At 47.5% G+C, this 18670-nt stretch overlaps 1 protein-coding gene across 1 annotated transcript; it reads right to left on the bottom strand.

The window, feature by feature from the left end:
• Positions 1–2278: 2278 nt before the first annotated feature.
• Positions 2279–7330, bottom strand: LOC130130429 (H-2 class II histocompatibility antigen, A-U alpha chain-like). The gene is made up of 4 exons (XM_056300135.1): positions 7198–7330; positions 6636–6884; positions 5278–5559; positions 2279–2708 (listed from the first exon to the last, which is right to left on the bottom strand). Exons 1-4 carry the CDS (start codon positions 7253–7255, stop codon positions 2587–2589), a joined length of 711 nt encoding a protein of 236 aa, XP_056156110.1. The 5' UTR covers positions 7256–7330; the 3' UTR covers positions 2279–2586.
• Between the last annotated feature and the right edge of the window lie 11340 nt (positions 7331–18670).

Here is an 18670-nt window from a genome sequence, read left to right as displayed (position 1 = left end):
AGAGCGTAGCTAGGCAGCATCGGATGGTGGTCTGTAGGATGACTTTGGAGACCAAGAAGAGGAAGAGAGTGAAGACACAGCCGAAGATTAAATGGTGGAAGTTGAAGAAGGAAGACTGTTGTGTGGAGTTCAGGCAGGAGTTAAGACAGGCACTGGGTGGTAGTGAAGAGTTGCCAGATGGCTGGGCAACCACTGCAGAAATAGTGAGGGAGACAGCTAGGAAGGTACTTGGTGTGCCATCAGGACAGAGGAAGGAAGACAAGGAAACTTGGTGGTGGAATGAGGAAGTACAGCAAAGTATACAGAGGAAGAGGTTGGCAAAGAAGAAGTGGGATAGTCAGAGAGATGAAGAAAGTAGACAGGAGTACAAGGAGATGCAGCGTAAAGCAAAGAGAGAGGTGGCAAAGGCAAAGGAAAAGGCGTATGGTGAGTTGTATGACAGGTTAGACACTAAGGAAGGAGGAAAGGACTTGTACCGATTGGCTAGACAGAGGGACCAAGCTGGGAAGGATGTGCAGCAAGTTAGGGCGATCAAGGATAGAGATGGAAATGTGCTGACAAGCGAGGAGAGTGTGCTGAGAAGGTGGAAGAAGTACTTTGAGGGGCTGATGAATGAAGAAAACGAGAGAGAGAGAGAAGGTTGGATGATGTAGGGATAGTGAATCAGGAAGTTCAGTGGATTAGCAAGGAGGAAGTGAGGGCAGCTATGAAGAGGATGAAGAGTGGAAAGGCAGTTGGTCCTGATGACATACCTGTGGAGGCATGGAGGTGTTTAGGAGAGATGGCAGTGGGGTTTTTAACTAGATTGTTTAACACAATCCTGGAAAGTGAGAGGATACCTGAGGAGTGGAGAAGAAGCATACTGGTACCGATTTTCAAGAACAAGGGTGATGTGCAGAACTGCAGCAACTACAGAGGTATAAAGTTGATCAGCCACAGCATGAAGATTTGGGAAAGAGTAATAGAAGCTAGGTTAAGAGGAGAGGTGATGATCAGCGAGCAGCAGTATGGTTTCATGTCAGGAAAGAGCACCACAGATGTGATGTTTGCTTTGAGAATGTTGATTGAGAAGTATAGAGAAGGCCAGAAAGAGTTACATTGTGTCTTTGTAGATTTAGAGAAAGCTTATGACAGAGTGCCGAGAGAGGAGGTGTGGTATTGTATGAGGAAGTCAGGAGTTGCAGAGGAGTATGTAGGAGTGGTGCAGGATATGTATGAGGGAGGTGTGACAGTGGTGAGGTGTGTGGTTGGAATGACAGATGGGTTCAAGGTGGAGGTGGGATTACATCAAGGATCGACTCTGAGCCCTTTCTTGTTTGCAATGGTGATGGACAGGTTGACGGACAAGATCAGGTAGGAGTCTCCATGGACGATGATGTTCGCGGATGATATTGTGATCTGTAGTGAGAGTAGGGTGCAGGTTGAGGAGAGCCTGGAGAGGTGGAGGTATGCACTGGAGAGAAGACGAATGAAAGTCAGTAGGAGCAAGACGGAATACCTATGCGTGAATGAGAGAGAGGACAGTGGAATGGTCAGGATGCAAGGAGTGGAGGTGATGAAGGCATTTGAGTTTAAATACTTGGGGTCAACTGTCCAAAGTAACGGGGAGTGCAGTAGAGAGGTGAAAAAGAGAGTGCAGGCAGGGTGGAGTGGGTGGAGAAGGGTGTCAGGAGTGATGTGTGACAGAAGGGTACCAGCAAGAGTTAAAGGGAAAGTTTACAAGATGGTTGTGAGACCAGCTATGCTATATGGTTTGGAGACAGTGGCACTGACGAAAAGACAGGAGGAGGAGCTGGAGGTGGCAGAGATGAAGATAAGATTTTCACTGGGAGTAACGAAGAAGGACAGGATTAGGAACGATTATATTAGAGGGACCGCTCAGGTTGGACGGTTTGGAGACAAAGCAAGAGAGGCAAGATTGAGATGGCTTGGACATGTGTGGAGGAGAGATGCTGGGTATACTGGGAGAAGGATGCTGAATATGGAGCTGCCAGGGAAGAGGAGAAGAGGAAGGCCAAAGAGGAGGTTTATGGATGTGGTGAGAGAAGACATGCAGATGGCTGGTGTGACAGAGGAAGACGCAGAAGACAGGAAGAGATGGAAACGGATGATCCGCTGTGACGACCCCTAACGGGAGCAGCCGAAAGTAGTAGTAGTAGATTATTACTACTGTATTAACTAGTACTGATAGGCCAAGTGTACCAAGACACAATAGATTGTTTGTGGAGTGTAAATGATTCACATCATCTTCATCATCATCTCATGAATAAACTGCAGATTTTCATTCATTGTTTTTATTCAGTTTTACAGCAGTGTGGCCGATGCTAAAGTATCTTTATATTTCTAGACCAGGTGGTTTACTGGATCTTCATGTGGGGTCTTGATTCAGAAGCTCTTCGCTCCTGTCGTCCGACTACATGTGTTCTGAGTTCATCTGCTGCTTATCAGGCTGCTCATCTGTTCGCTCATTAGCATACTGCTTAATTAATACAATGATGAACTTTCAGCATCTTTGGTTTCAGGAAAGATCTGAGTTTATGGTTCAGCTTTGGGTTCAGGATCAGATTCAGGATCGGGATGAAGATTTTAGTTGCATTCATTTCCTTTGATGAGAAAGAATGTTCCGATAGCCACACCCAGCAGACCCACCGTCAGACCCAATCCACAAAACACCGAGGGTCCAATACCCGGCTGGTTCTGCTCCACTTCTAAAAAGAACACACACACACACACACACACACACACACACACACACACACACACACACACACACACACACACACACACACACACACCCTTTAGAGGCCGGGTTCAGACAATAATTTAGAAATAACGTTCGGGTTCGGTCACGTCGGCCTCGAGTTCTTCTGGTGACCATATAACGCTAGAGTTTACGTGACAATGCTGAACCCAACACAGGCTGTTTCAGGCAGTAAAAGGAGCCTAGCCAAGGGTGGAGGACGTTAAATAAGTAGCCTAGCTACTAAGGGTGGAGCACGTTAAACAAGTAGCCTAGCTACTAAGGGTGGAGGACGTTAAACAAGTAGCCTAGCTACTAAGGGTGGAGCACGTTAAACAAGTAGCCTAGCTACTAAGGGTGGAGCACGTTAAACAAATAGCCTAGCTACTAAGGGTGGAGGACGTTAAACAAGTAGCCTAGCTACTAAGGGTGGAGGACGTTAAACAAAATTTGGGAGTTTAAAACTACCAAAAGCCATGCAGGTATTTTGGTGCTTCCGTGCTTCAGCTTACATTAACTGCATCGGGCTCGGTTCGGGTTCGGAGGAACAACGCGGCCTGAGCCTCACTCCAACACACACACACTTAGCCTGACTTATGGTCTGTCAGTGTGACCGTAGGGTTCCTGTCGACACCTCGGGAGCTGTGGTTGGTTTATCTGGCTGTTTACCTGCTGTCTTTCCGTCTCATATTTAGCGAACGTGCCTCAACACGTCCACCCGTCTACACACCTTCTCCTCTCCGTTATCATTCTCTTATTCTCAGTAATGCAAACCAAATGAGCTTTGTACTTAGCTAGCAAAACCACTTCCATTGCTAACCTTCTGTTCAGTGCCTTTCTGACCAGCGAATATGACAGAATTAGTGGTAGGCGAAAATGAACGAACGAATCTTTTTAGTGTCCGGTATGTACCGGGTCAGCCTGTCGAACGTACCGAGTGCTCATGAATCCCTGACTTTTCCCCACTCATACTGACCACGCCCACTCATACTGACTACGTCCACTCATACTGACCACGCCCATTCATACTGACTACGTCCAGCCGCTGTTATCATATCATAGGGTTGACGCTAGATCCAACGGGGTGTAGGCATGGAAGTAGACGTGATTGGCTGTTGCGTCGGCCAATAGACAGCGCAGAACCTCGAAGCGCACTGACTTGAAACAAACGATGCGCACTGAAACATCGACTCGGGGTCCTTCGACTACATATGACGTCACGGATTATGTTGCTAGCTAGCTTTGTAGTTATTTAGCTGTGTGTTTTTTACAGTCCACGTTGACATAGAGTTTGTTAGTAAAGGTGCGAGGGCCGAAGGCCCGAGCTGCGTCTAGCGTCAATCTACTATTTCCCGCTGTTCCTAAACTAAGCTAGCTAACTAACATTATCTTAATTCGCCCAAACTATTGCTCTGTCTGTCGGTCTGGCAGTCGGTGCGCTTCGAGGTTCCGCGCTGGCTATTGGCCGACACAACAACCAATCACGTCTACTTCCGTGCCTACACCCCGTTGGATCGAGCATCAAACTTATGATAGGGTACTCACGCTCCTGCTTGCTGCCTGCTACGGCGGTGCAGTCGCTCAAGACATAGGAAGCGGGACAACCAGTGAATGAACGGGAATCCTTGTCTTGAACGAGGACGTCAATGAGTGAATGACTCGAGTCGAGACAGCCTGGCAGCTACTCACTGACCGAGATCAAATGGACCGGGCTCTCGAACTGGGAGGTATGAGTGAACGAGAAGCGACTGACTCGGACTCGAGTCGAGACAGATGGAAGCTTAAACTGCAGGAGATCAAACGAACTTCTCTCTCAAACTAGGACGTCTGCTACTTGTCCCTCAAAAAGAACGACAGGTCATTGGTCAGTGACATTTCTGTATAACAGCGTGCTGAGTTTACATAGCCTACCTACACACACATGAAATCCTGAATCAATACATTAAAATGAATATTCGATCTTTATTAAAGTTGTTAAACTTATACGTGATGACTGTGGATGCACTGCAGAGAAGTTTGGTGGGGCGGGCAGCACTCGCTGTGGAACGTGCATGCACTATAACGCAGTGTCGTGGACAAACGGACGCCATATTTTGCAAAAAGTGTCAAAACTCGAAAGGTTCCATACATTTACATGTGGCAACTCTAAGGAACCGATTCTGTGGAAAGAATCAGTCCACCCATCACTGGAGAGAAGGTAGACGTGATTATTTTACTTTGCCACCTGCTCTGTCTGCATGCTGTGGTGTAACATGCACCACGCTGCCATCTAGTTTGTGGCGGTGCTGTAAAGTCCAAGGTGTATCTTGGTTGTAATATAAATAAAAACTGCACAGGAACCCTCGGTCACCTCGACATGGAATCAGGTGTATGTTCATTTGATCAGCGGAGCCAGAGGAGGAGATTTTTCAGCTCTAGGATCAGATGTACTACAGGACTCTATGAAGGTGATAGAGGACTTGTTCTAAAGTCTCTGTGTTCTGAGCTCAGGTGTGTGAGAACAGGAGTGTGTGAGGGAATGCATCAGGGTTCCTCACCCCAGACCCGGGTCAGAGATTGGCTCAGCGCTCGGTGCTCCACGCTGCAGCTGTAGATGTCGCCCAGCTCTGGTGTGAACGTCAGTATGGAAAACTGGTTGAAGGTGCCGTCGCTGTTGGGGAAGGGAGTGTTGAGACTGATTCCTCCTGTCACGTTCTGGTTGTTTCTGGTCCAGTAGACTTGGACCGGTGCAGGGTAGAACCCGGTCACGTGACAGATGAGGTGGTTCTCCTTTCCGATTTCTACCACGTCTTTGGTGTAGACGGTGGAGTGAGGCTCATCTGTTCAACCAAAGAAACATCTGGAATTAAATCTTCAATCTCTAATTAAAACATCTGTCCAACCAAGGAAACATCTGGAATGAATGGTCATGTTTCACAGATGAAACACTAATTAAATCTAATATCTCACGTATAAAAGATATTGAGGTGAGCCGGCGTGGAAGCAGACGTCTCCTTCTAACCGCGGCTGCCGTGCCCCATACACCGCACGACCCCGGGAGTGCTCTTTATTTACACAACGCCCAGAGCAAACGACAACTGACAACAACACGACGATGGCCCCTGACGTCACAACCGGTGACATCAGTCCGAGTCATGTCCTACAGTCAGTCAGTCAGTCAGTCAGTCGGTCAGTAAATGGTCTTCTATTTAGTCCAAGTCGAACCCCCAGACAAACAACACAACAAGCACAACATGAACACAACATCACTGAATCTTATTTTAAATCTAACATTAACAGTCCCATCAGCCATTGCGCCCCCAAATCTGATCCCTCACCAGTTGGACACCAGTGAAAAGGTGAAATGGCGGAATTAAATCTGTTATTTCTCACTAATGTGAGGTACTGGAGGAGGCTTCTGGCACTAAAGCTCATTTGCCGTCATTAAACTTGTGTAAGACGATAAACACCAGCTCGTATTAAAACGTGTATTTGTCACTAAAAGAGGTCAATAACAATCTGACCAGCTTTGATTTCTCACTACTCAGACACATTTGCTAAATAACCATGTAATATGGCGTTGGACTTCTCGGTACCGGTGTTGACGATACCGAGCATGTATTTTAACCCGTCGGTGATGAGAACCTCTGAAGGGTGGTGGATTTACTCTGCTGCCTTCAGTTGGACTAGGAAGCTGTGCCGTGTGTACCGCATGATCTGCCACAGCTGCTAAGACGGGCCCCTTCGCCCTCGTGTACAACATCTGCAGCTGATACAGCTGTTTCCTGTGGGACGAACACTCATTATCTCCTACTTCCGCCCCCTCCAACAAATGACCCGAGCTGTCGGCCCATAGCTGCTGAACGCTGCTGGGCAGCGGGGCTCCGACTAGAGGGGAACAACTAGTGTGGGTTACCGAGTTTCAGCGGTGGGTTCTTGTAGGCCTGCTGAGCCACCTTCAGGTTTTGTCTGCAGATGCCCTGATTAGCCACAGCCTGCTCATACGCGCCCTCCTGGTAGGTCATGTGGTCTATGAACGGAGGCTGAGGCTCGACCCCCTCCTTCTTGACGAAGTCCGCGTACCACATCTCTTCGCCATCCAGCGTATACACGTCCTCTCCCCGAGTGTCCGAGCAGCCAACGACGTGCACGTCCTTATGGAGCACTGCGGACACAAGCAAGAAAAACACACGTTTCTTTCCTTCCACACCAAGCACCTGCCGCTCGTCTACCGCCATGGTGCATGACGAAGCCTCTGGCTGTCGGCTGGTGCTGGGAGGAGGAGGAGGAGGACAGCACACAGGCAGGACAGGCAGGACAAGACAGGACAGGACAGGACAGGACAGGGTCCATGCCGGACACGCACCGGGTTCCAGCTGCAGCAGCTTAAACCTGCTGCAGCTAGATGGTCTTCACATGGGGCAGCAGCTCACAAGCAAGGCAGCATTTCATCACAAATACACACATCAGCTACTTACTGCCTCCTCTAACACCAAGCAGGCATGAGAGGATGAGGAGGGTCTGTGACACCTTCATCTTCACAACAGGACCGGCGTGACTTCTGACGGACGGGCTGAAAGTTGAAGACTTTAGGGAGAGTCCTCTCTCCGAGTCTCGCCTTCAGTTTGTGGGAACCAATCAGATTAATGCTGCGACGCCTCGTCATCTGTCACCAGGTAGACAGAGAAGGAAACTGCTCGAATCAGACAGAGTGCGCGCGTGTGTATGTGTGTGTGTGCGTGTGTGTGTGTTTGCATTTATGTGTGTAGACGTGTGTTTGTGTCTGTGTTTTGCGTGAATCATGCTGTGTTGTTTTGTGTATGTGTGTGTATGTGTGTGTGTCTTGTGTTTGTGTTTGCATTTATGTGTGTAGATGTGTGTTTGTGTGTGTTTTATGCGAATGTTGCTTTGTAGTTGTTTGTGTATGTGTGTGTGCGTGTGTGAATGCGTGTGTGTGTGAATGCGTGTGTGTGTGTGTGTGTTTCTTGTGTTTGCGTTTATGTGTGTAGATTTGTGTTTGTGTGTGTTTTGTGCGATTGTTGCTGTGTTGTTTTGTGTGTGTGAGTGTGTGTGTGTGTTTGTGTTTGACTGCGTGTGTGTGAATGTGTGTGTGTGTCTGTGTCTATGTGCGCGTGTGTTTCTTGCGTTTGAGTTTGCATTTGTGTGTAGATTTGTGTTTGTGCGTCTGTTTTGTGCGAATGTTGCGGTGTTGTTTTGTGTGTGTGTGTGTGTGTGTGTGTGTGTGTGTTGAGTGTGAGTGTGTGTGTGCGCGCATCTGTGTGTGACTGCGTGTGTTTGTGTGTGTGAGTGTATGTGAATGTGGGTGTTTGTGTGTGTGTCTGTGCGTCTTTCTTGTGTTTGTGTTTGCATTTTTGTGTGTAGATTTGTGTTTGTGTGTCTGTTCTGTGCGAACGTTGCTGTGTTGTTTTGTGTATGTGTGTGTATATGTGTGAGTGTGTGTGAGTGCGTGTGTGTGTTTTTTGTGTTTGCATTTGTGCGTGTAGTTTTGTGTTTGTGTTTGTGTGTCTGTTTTGCGCGAATGTTGCTGTGTTTTGTGTATGTGTGTGAGTGTGTGAGTGCTTGGGTTTGTGTGTGTGTGCGCATGTGTGTGAATGTGTGTTTGTGTGTGTAAGTGTGTGTGTGTGTGTCTGTCTGTGTCTGTGTGCGTGTGTGTGTCTTTCCTGTGTTTGTGTTTGCATTTATGTGTGTAGATTTGTGTTTGTGTGTCTGTTCTGTGCGAATGTTGCTGTGTTGTTGTTTTGTGAATGTGTGTGTATGTGTGTGTGTGTGAGTGCGTGTGTTTGTGTGTTTTTTTGTGTTTGCATTTGTGCGTGTAGATTTGTGTTTGTCTGTTTTGCGCGAATGTTGGTGTTGTTTTGTGTATCTGTGTGAGTGCGTGTGGTTGTGTGTGTGCGCATGTGTATGTGTTTGTGTGTAAGTGTGTGTGTTTGTGTGTGTGTGTCTGTGCGTGTGTGTGTCTTTTCTGTGTTTGTGTTTGCATTTATGTGTGTAGATTTGTGTTTGTGTGTGCTGTTCTGTGGGAATGTTGCTGTGTTGTTTTGTGTGTGTGTGTGAGTGCGTGTGTGTGTGTGTGTGTGTGCGCATGTGTGTTTGAGTGTGTTTGTGTGTGTAAGTGTGTGTGTGTGTATGTGTGTGTGCGCATGTGTGTTTGAGTGTGTGTGTGCGCGCATGTGTTTGAGTGTGTTTGTGTGTGTAAGTGTGTGTGTGTATGTGTGCGTGTGTGTGTGCGCGTATGTGTGTTTGAGTGTGTTTGTGTTTGTAAGTGTGTGTGTGTATGTGTGTGTGTATGTGTGTGTGTGTGTGCATGTGTGTTTGAGTGTGTTTGTGTGTGTAAGTGTGTGTGTAAGTCTGTGTGTGTGTGTATGTGTGTGTGTATGTGTGCGTGTGTGTCTTTCCTGTGTTTGTGTTTGCATTTATGTGTGTAGATTTGTGTTTGTGTGTCTGTTCTGTGGGAATGTTGCTGTGTTGTTGTTTTGTGTGTCTCTGCAACGCCGGGAACAGCGGCTCTGCGGCTCCCTGTTCAGTGTTGTGTGTCTTTGTTGTCTATACGTTAGTGTGAAGTGTATTTACGAGTGTAGGTCCTGCGCTCTCCTAGAGCCGTCAGGACCTGTTAGCCCCCAGACCGGATTACTCACTTCCCTCCACCATCACGGACAACTCCCCCCTCCATATGATCCGCTCACCGGCCTCGCAGTGGAAACACTGCCCCCTGGCGGCAACGTGAACAGAAGAGGGGAAACGTGGCGGGCTACATGCTAAGCTAAGTAGCGCTCCCTTCACAGTGTCCCTCCCCAGCATCTTCATGGCTAATGTCCGGTCGTTAGCTAACAACATGGAGGAGATGAGACTCAGGCTGTCCTCTCAGGAAAGGCTGCAGAACTGCTGTCTGCTGATGTTTACAGAGACTTGGCTCAACAGCAACATGGCGACTCGGCAGTCGAGCTAGCGGGCCGCACAGCCTTCCGTGCCGACAGGACAGCGGACTCCGGCAAGACCCGCGGAGGAGGTTTGAGTGTTTATGTCAGTAACTCTTGGTGCAACAATATAAAGATGGTTGAAAGGCATTGCTCTGCTGATCTGGAGCTGCTTATGATTCAGTGCAGGCCTTTTTACCTGCCCAGGGAGCTAACGGCCATTACCATCACCGCTGTATACATCCCCCCACATGCTAATGCTAAGGTAGCACTGAAGCAGCTACAATGTGCCATCAGCAGACAACAGACCCAACACCCGGACAACGCCTTTATCATAGGGGGTGACTTTAATCAGGCTAACCTCAGGGCTGTATTGTCCAAATTCCATCAGCATGTCTCCTGCCCCACTAGGGGACAAAACACCCTGGACCATCTCTATACAAACATCAAGGACTCATACAAAGCTACTCCCTGCCCCCACCTGGGGCATTCTGACCACCTCTGCCTGTTCCTGGTCCCAGCCTACAAACCCCAAATAAAATGGGTCAAGCCAGCAGTAAAGACAGTCACTGTCCAGCCAGAAGGAGCAGTCTCTGAACTCCAGGACTGTTTTGACAACACAGACTGGAGTATTTTTGCACATTCAGCTACCCATGGCTCCCATATAGACATTAATGAACACACATCTGCCATACTAGCCTACGTTAACTTTTGAACTGAGAGTGTCACAACAAAAAAATCAGTCCGCACCTTTCCAAACCAGAAACCCTGGATGACCAGTGAGGTCCAACAGCTGCTGAAAGTCCGGGATGCAGCATTCAAGTCAGGTAACTGTGAGGCCTACAGCGCAGCCAGATCCAACCTCAAAAAGGGCATCAGAACAGCAAAACATAAATATCCCCTACGAATAGAGGACCACTTTCACAACAACTCTGATCCTCGGCGAATGTGGCAAGGCATTCAGTCTATCACAGACTACAAAAGCTCTAATCGCGGTCCCACTGTCCATGATGCCTCCCTGCCAGACAAGCTAAATCATTTCTATGCCTGCTTCGACAAGGACAATACTGACCCAGCCACAAAAATCCCCAGCCACCCAGAAAACCAGGTCCTCACTCTCAATCGCAGAGGTCAGAGAATCACTGCGCAGAGTGAACACACGGAAGGCTGCCGGACCAGATGGCATACCGGGTCGGGTCCTCCAGGAATGTGCCGACCAGCTGGCTGAGGTCTTCACAACTATATGTAACCTCTCACTGTACCAATCCATAGTCCCGGCATGCTTTAAGACCACCTCTATCATTCCTGTCTCCAAGAAACCAACATCCACATGTCTGAATGACTACAGACCCATAGCACTCACCCCCATTGCCATGAAGTGCTTTGAAAGACTGGTTCTGGCTCACATCAAAAACATTATCCCCCCCACATTCGACCCACATCAGTTCGCCTACTGTCCCAAAAGGTCTACTGAGGATGCCATTGCCACTGCCCTGCACGTTGCTCTGACCCACCTTGAACTTAACAACACATACATCCGGATGCTGTTTATAGATTATAGCTCTGCCTTCAACACTATCATCCCCGCCAAACTAACCACCAAACTCCTCTCCCTTGGCCTCAACCCCTCCCTCTGGAACTGGACCCTGGACTTCCTGACCAACAGACCTCAGTCTGTTAGGTTAGGTGACCACTCCTCCTCCACCCTGACCCTCAGCACAGGTGCCCCTCAAGGCTGTGTTCTGAGCCCCCTCCTTTTCTCCCTCTTCACCCACGACTGCCTGCCAACTCACCCCTCAAATGTTATAGTTAAGTTTGCAGATGACACCACAGTCATTGGCCGTATCACCAACAATGACGAGACGGCCTACAGGGACGAGATTCAGCACCTCACATCATGGTGTACCACCAACAATCTTGTCCTTAATGTGCAGAAGACAAAGGAGCTGATTGTGGACTTCAGGAGGTCTAGAAGCTGCAGCCACTCCCCCATACACATCAATGGGGTGGAAGTTGAGCATGTTTCCAGCTTTAAATTCCTTGGAGTCCACATCAGCGAGGACCTTTCGTGGACATTAAACACCCAGGCCCTTGTGAAAAAGGCCCAACAACGCCTGAATTTCCTGAGGAGGCTGAGGAACGCCCGTCTACCCCCCAAAATTCTCCCCAACTTCTACCACTGCACCATAGAGAGCATCCTGACTAGCTGCATCTCAGTGTGGTACAGCAACTGCACCTCAGTAGACCAGAAAGCTCTGCAGCGGGTCGTCAAGGCGGCCCAGCATATCACCGGTACCCAGCTCCCAGCCATAAAAGATATTTATCACAAACGCTGCCTTCAAAGGGGTCTGAGGATCAGCAGAGATCCCACCCACCCCAACCATGGACTGTTCTCCCCCCTGTGCTCTGGGAGGCGCTACAGGAGCCTCAGAGCCCGCACTACCAGGCTCAAAAACAGCTTCTTTCCACAAGCTGTTGCCCACCTGAACCTCGCCACCCACTGAATGTCTGTAGATATTTTTAAATATTTTGTACTCTTGCTCTTTCTTTAACTTATTTCTAGCTTTTGGGCTTCATGTGTGTATATCTTATACTGTGTTTGTGTGTATCTTATACTGTGTTTGTGTATATCTTATACTGTTTGTATATATCTTATACTGTGTTTGCTGTGTTTGTCTGTGTCTGTCTTGCACTGTTTGGTGAAGCCGCAGCCCTCATTTAATTTTTAACATGTGCCTGCACATTGTTTTTAATGACAATAAATTGAATTGAATTGAATTGAATTGAATTGAAAGATAACGACCCCAATAAGGAAGTTATAGAGTACAGAATGAAGGTCAACATCTTTGGCAATAGCCCCTCACCCGCTGTAGCAACTTGCGGTCTCAAACGGGCAGCACGAGAAGGAGAGTTGGAGTATGGAACAGATGCTCGGGAATATGTAGAAAGAGATTTCTATGTCGATGATGGGTTAAAGTCAATACCGACTGCAACGGCTGCCACTGATCACCTGCTAAGGTCGCAAAGGGTGTTATCTTGTTCTAACATGAGGCTGCATAAAATTGCCTCAAACAGTGGAGAAGCGATGAGAGCGTCTCCTCTTGAGAATCGTGCCAGTGAGCTCATGGACTTGGATCTTGGTGTCAGCTCTTTACTTACCTATGCAGCGAAGTCTTGGGATCTGCTGGCACCTTAAGAATGATAAATTCACATTCCAAGTGTCCAGTGAGATAAAACCGTTCACACGTCGTGAACCAATCATCATACAAGGAAAGGCCCTGCTTCGAGACCTCACAGGTGATTCGTGTGGACATAGCATTGCCTCCATAGAAAGTGGAACAGTGGGAACAATGGAGATTCTCTAAAATAACTCCAACTCCTTCAAATCTTTAGACCCTATGTTCAAGCTTCTCTACTGACTGCACAAAGCAGAGAGCTTTGTGTCTTCTCTGATGCCTCCATGAAGGCCATAGCTGCCGTTGCCTATCTGAAGGTCTTGGACATGGATGGAAACTACCACTCAGGCTTTATCCTTGTGAAAGCAAAGCTGGCACCTCACCCAGATTACACTATTCCTCGGCTTGAACTCTGCACAGCCGTGTTAGCTGTGGATATTGCAGAGCTCATTACATTGGAAATTGACTTAAAATTAGACGCAGTGACTTTTTTCACGGACAGCAGGATCGTCCTTGGATATATCTGCAATGAAAGGCATAGATTCTATGTCTTCGTGAACAACAGAGTCCAAAGAATAAGAAGATGCTCCCACCCTCAACAGTGGCACTATGTATCTACTGAGCAGAATCCGGCAGATCATGCGACAAGATCTGTCCCAGCAGCTCATCTCAATGATACTACATGGCTTACAGGTCCGACATTCTTGACACAACCAGGGTGGATGTCTCCTAATACACACACCTACGACCCTGTGGATTCAACTGACGATGTTGAGATTCATCCTCAGGTGTCAACTCTCAGTACTGCCACTAGAGATGACTGTCTTAAGTCGCAGCACTTTGAGTGCTTCTCTAGTTGGAAGTCACTCTCTTGGGCTATAGCATGTCTCATACACATTGCTCATCTCTTCAAGGGAGACAAATCTGAAGATTTGAGACTCTGCAAAGGATGGCATCATTGTGAAAATGCTTACACTGTGGATGTGTTGACACAAGCCAATAATGTCATAATCCGAGCTGTGCAGGAAGAAATATATGCAAAGGACGTTCAGTGTATAAGAATCCACAAGATTGTACCAAGGGACAGTCCCCTTCATACACTGAACCCCATCTTAGACGAGAACGGCCTTCTGATGGTAGGTGGGCGCATATCTCAAGCTAAAATTAAATATGAGGAGAAGAATCCCATCATAGTTCCAGGACAACACCACATCACAACTCTGTTGGTAAGGCAATCACAACATCAAGGGCGACTCTTCACAGAGTGTGCTATCCGTTACAGCAGGTTTTTGGATAGTGGGTGCCAAGAGATGTGTGTGTGTTCCATTGTCTACAAATGCGTTACTTGCCACAGGCTCTGTGGAAGAAAATGGCCGATCTGCCAACAGAAAGACTCAGTGTTGACCCCCCCCCCCCATTCTCCTATGTTTGCATTGACGTATTTGGGCCCTGGACAGTCTCCACCCGCAGAACCAGAGGTGGCCACGCTAACGACAAGAGATGGGCCGTCTTATTTACTTGTCTGAGCATCCGAGCTATACACATGGAAATCATTGAGTCCGTCCATGGATGCTTCTTGTTTCATAAATGCCCTGAGGCGTTTTATAGCCATCCATGGGCCAGTCAAACAGATACGATTGGACAGGGGAACTAACTTCATTGGAGATTGTCGTGAACTTAATATGCTGTCTAACCTTGACGAGACCTAAGGGAAGAGATTTCTCACAGATCAAGGATATGTTTGGATTTTCAATCCACCCTATGTACCACATATGGGAGGCACATGGGAACGCATGATTGGAATCACCCGGAAAATCTTGGATTCCATGATCTTTCAGTTGGGATCTTCGAGGCTTACACATGAGGTCCTTTCTACCTTGATGGCTAAGGCGACAGCTATTGTGAATTCAAGATCTCTGGTCCCCGTGTCCACAGACCCGGAAAAGCCTTTCATACTTACCCCCACGACACTACTCATTTAAAAAGCAGGGCCTCCTCCCATGCTTCCTGGTGAATTTGACGACATGGACCTCTATAAGCGTCAGTGGAAGCAAGTACAAAGTCTGGCCAGCATCTTTTGGGACCGCTGGCAGAAACAGTATTTGTCTACGGTCCAACCAAGATCGAAGTGGCAGTCTGACAGGCAAAACATTACAGAAGGGAGCATAGTACTCATGAAAGACTGTCAGACTAAGCGAAATGAATGGCCTTTGGGACGCGTCAATAAGGCTTTCCTTAGACGGCAAAGTTAATAAAGTTGAAATTAAGATAGCAGACAAGGAAGGGACGAAGTTGCTCCTTGGACCTATATCTGAAATAGTCTTACTTCTGCCCTCTGACAAACCAGGACGGTCCACCCCCTCACGTTCAGATAAGTGTAGTAGTGGTATCCTAGGATACCAGACGGAGAGTGTTGTGTCAGTAGTTGAGAAGAAGTACCCTGTTCAGTACGTACTGTCTCTTTAAGAGACCTCAGCGCTGATGATGGCATCTCGTGAAGTCTCGCGGGAACAAGGTAATATCGCGGTAGTTCGCAGTAGGTATAGAGAATAAGCGAGAGTATGTCGGATCATCTCCTAATGGCTTCAGTATTCGATGACGTCCTGCTACTTTTCAGCCTTTGAGAGTGTTGCCGGTAGGTTAAGGGTTAAGTAACATCTAGATCCCTATCTAATATTATCTTTTGTCATTTTGAGTTTGGATGACATTTTATATTCTATCACTGTATAGTGTATTGTGTGTGTTTGCTGATATTGTGCGGACATGAGAGTCAGTTAAACTTTAATTGTTGGTTATAAAACAACCTTTGAATGTGTTTAAAATACTTACCTTTAATACCTACCTTAGTTTCTTTATTTATATGTTTGTAGCTTGTACCTCGGTGAGTCTTTATTTCATTTATGGTTTCCCCTTTGTGGACAAAATATTGGACTTGATTATGTATACTGCTCAAAAAAATAAAGGGAACACCTAAAAATACAATATAGACCTCGATGAATGAAATATTTCATTCATCTTTATTTATTAGACAGAGGAATGTGTTTAGAGCAAAATAACCTAAGAATGATCAATGGAAATCAAAATCATTAGCCCATTAAGGTCTGGATTCAGAATCATACTCAAAATCAAAGTGGAAAATGAGAACATAGGCTGATCCAACTTCTGTGGAAAGTCTTCAAGACGATTCAAAATGAGGCTCAGTAGTGTGTGTGGCCTCCACGTGCCTGTATGCACTCCCTACAACGTCTGGGCATGCTCCCGATGAGACGACGGATGGTCTCCTGAGGGATCTCCTCCCAGACCTGGATCAGGGCATCGGTCAACTCCTGGACAGTCTGTGGTGCGACATCGCGTTGGCGGATGGTACGAGACATGATGTCCCAGAGGTGCTCGATTGGATTCAGGTCTGGGGAACGTGCAGGCCAGTCCATAGCATCAATGCCCTCGACATACAGGAACTGCTGACACACTCTGGCCACATGAGGACGAGCATTGTCATGCATGAGCAGGAACCCAGGGCCCACTGCACCAGCATATGGTCTGACAAGGGGTCTGAGGATCTCATCCCTGTACCTAATGGCAGTCATGGTACCTCTGGCTAGCACGTAGAGGTCTGTGCGGCCCTCCAAGGATATGCCTCCCCAGACCATCACTGACCCACTGCCAAACCGGTCATGCTGGAGGATGTTGCAGGCAGCAGAACGTTCTCCACAGCGTCTCCAGACTCTCTCACGTCTGTCACGTGTTCAGTGTGAACCTGCTCTCATCTGTGAAGAGCACAGGGCGCCAATGGCGAATCTGCCAACCAAGATGTTCTCTGGCAAAGGTCAATCGGGCTGCACGGTGTTGGGCTGTGAGCACAGGCCCCAATTGTGGATGTCGGGCCCTCATACCATCCTCATGCATTCTGTTTCTCACTGTTTGAGCAGAAACCTGCACATTAGTGGCCTGTTGAAGGTCGTTTTGTAGGGCTCCGGCAGTGCTCCTCCTGTTCCTCCTTGCACAAAGGACCAGATAGCGGTCCTGCTGCGGGGTTGTTGTCCTCCTGCGGCCCCCTCCACGTCTCCTGGTGTGCTGGCCTGTCTCCTGGTACCTCCTCCATGCTCTGGACACTGTGCTGGGAGACACATCAAATCTTCTTGCCACAGCACGCATTGATGTGCCATCCTGGATGAGCTGCACTACCTGAGCAACTTCTGTAGGTTGCAGATACCGCCTCATGCCACCTCTAGTGGTGAGGGCACTAGCACAATGAAAAACTAACCAAAGATCAGCCAGAAAAGATGAGGACAGGCAAATGGTCTGTGGCCACCACCTGCAAATCCATTCCTTTTATAGGAGTTGTCTTGCAAATTGTCTAATTTCCACCTGGTGGAAATTAGACAATTTACCAACAGGTGAAATTGATTCACAAATCAGTGTTGCTTCTGAACTGGACAGGTTGATATCTCAAAAGTGTGATTGACTTGGAGCTACATTGCATTGCTTATGTGTTCCCTTTATTTTTTTGAGCAGTGTATGTTTATACACATATGCTCAGTTTACATATTGTCAGGTTTGTATTAGACTCAAGCATATCTGGTGCATATTTTATTTATGTACAGTTGGTTACACTTTATTTTAGGGGGGTGGAGGGGGTAGTAATAAGGTAGTAATTATCACATAATTTCTTAGAAATAAGGTGGAAATTACCTTGTAATTTGGGTTAGAGGTAGGGTTAGCTGTAAAATCACCTGTGAAAACTACCACCTTATTACGAGGAAGTTACAAGGTAATTTCAACCTTATTTCTAAGAAATTGCGTGATAATTACCACATCATTACTAGGAAATTACTAGGTAATTTCCGACCCCCTATAATAAAGTGTCACCGTACAGTTTACATACGTTCATGGTATTGTATCTTTTCAGTTTTACCCTTCCTCTAATTCACCATTAAAGGAGTTGAACCGAATGTCGTCGTAATTTTGGTGATTGGGGAGGAGTTATCTGTCCGCTCATGGGGGAGGAGTTATCTGTCCGCTCATGGGGGAGGAGTTATATGTCTGTCGGCTCCAAGGGGAGGAGTTATGTATGTGGGCTCATGGGGGAGGAGTTACCTGTCTGTCGGCTCATGCAGGGCGCATGAAGGTTACGGAACACTGCTCTTCTCTGGTGTTGCTCTTTTAGAAAGGCCTTTCCTGCCACCTTGAGCATGCGCACACCTTACTTAGATCTTCTGTTAGTCACTTTGGTGAAACATAAGGCGGAGGTCAAATTGTTTAGGGGGTGGAGCAGCGGCCGGGACGGCTCGGAAGAGTGGGGTGATTGGCTGGATACAATTGGGGAGAAAAAGGGGGGAACCCCCCCCCCCAAAAAAAAGAAGGGAGCGAAACGTTTGAAAAAAAAATGTTATCCAGTGACATACCTGTCAGAGACTGCTGATTCAGCTCTACACTGCAGTAATCCAGTCGGTCCTCTGCACATCCATCACGGTCTGGTTTGGATCGGCCCCCAAACAGGACAGGGACAGACCACAACAGACAGGTAGGTCTGCAGAGAAGCTCATTGGTGCCAACCTGCCCTCCATTCAGCACTTCTACACCTCCAGAGTCAGGAAACGGGCAGGCAACATCACTGCAGACCCTTCACACTCTGGTAACAACCTGTTCTGACTCCTCCCCTCTGGGAGGCGCTACAGAGCACTGTACCCCAAAACAACCAGCTAGAAAAACAGTTTCTTTCTGCGGGCTGTCATTCAAATGAACACTTAACACTGCCAATAAATCCACCATGTTGTATATACTGTACTGTACGTGTTTTATATACTGTGCTGTACATGGTGTATATACTGTACTCTACA

The sequence above is a fragment of the Lampris incognitus genome, chromosome 20 (genome assembly GCF_029633865.1).
Source record: "Lampris incognitus isolate fLamInc1 chromosome 20, fLamInc1.hap2, whole genome shotgun sequence".
Lineage (NCBI taxonomy): Eukaryota > Metazoa > Chordata > Actinopteri > Lampriformes > Lampridae > Lampris > Lampris incognitus.
This window is presented reverse-complemented; position numbering and strand designations above follow the sequence as displayed.

What these genes read in the sequence shown, in the direction of transcription:
- LOC130130429 (XM_056300135.1), bottom strand. Translation starts at nt 7,255, where the DNA reads ATGAAGGTGTCACAGACCCTCCTCATCCTCTCATGCCTGCTTGGTGTT. An exon ending in GCTTGGTGTTAGAGGAGGCA is followed by an intron (nt 6,885 to 7,197) that starts GTAAGTAGCTGA and finishes TTGTGTCCGCAG; the next exon opens with TGCTCCATAAGGACGTGCAC. An exon ending in ATCTCTGACCCGGGTCTGGG is followed by an intron (nt 2,709 to 5,277) that starts GTGAGGAACCCT and finishes TGTTCTTTTTAG; the next exon opens with AAGTGGAGCAGAACCAGCCG.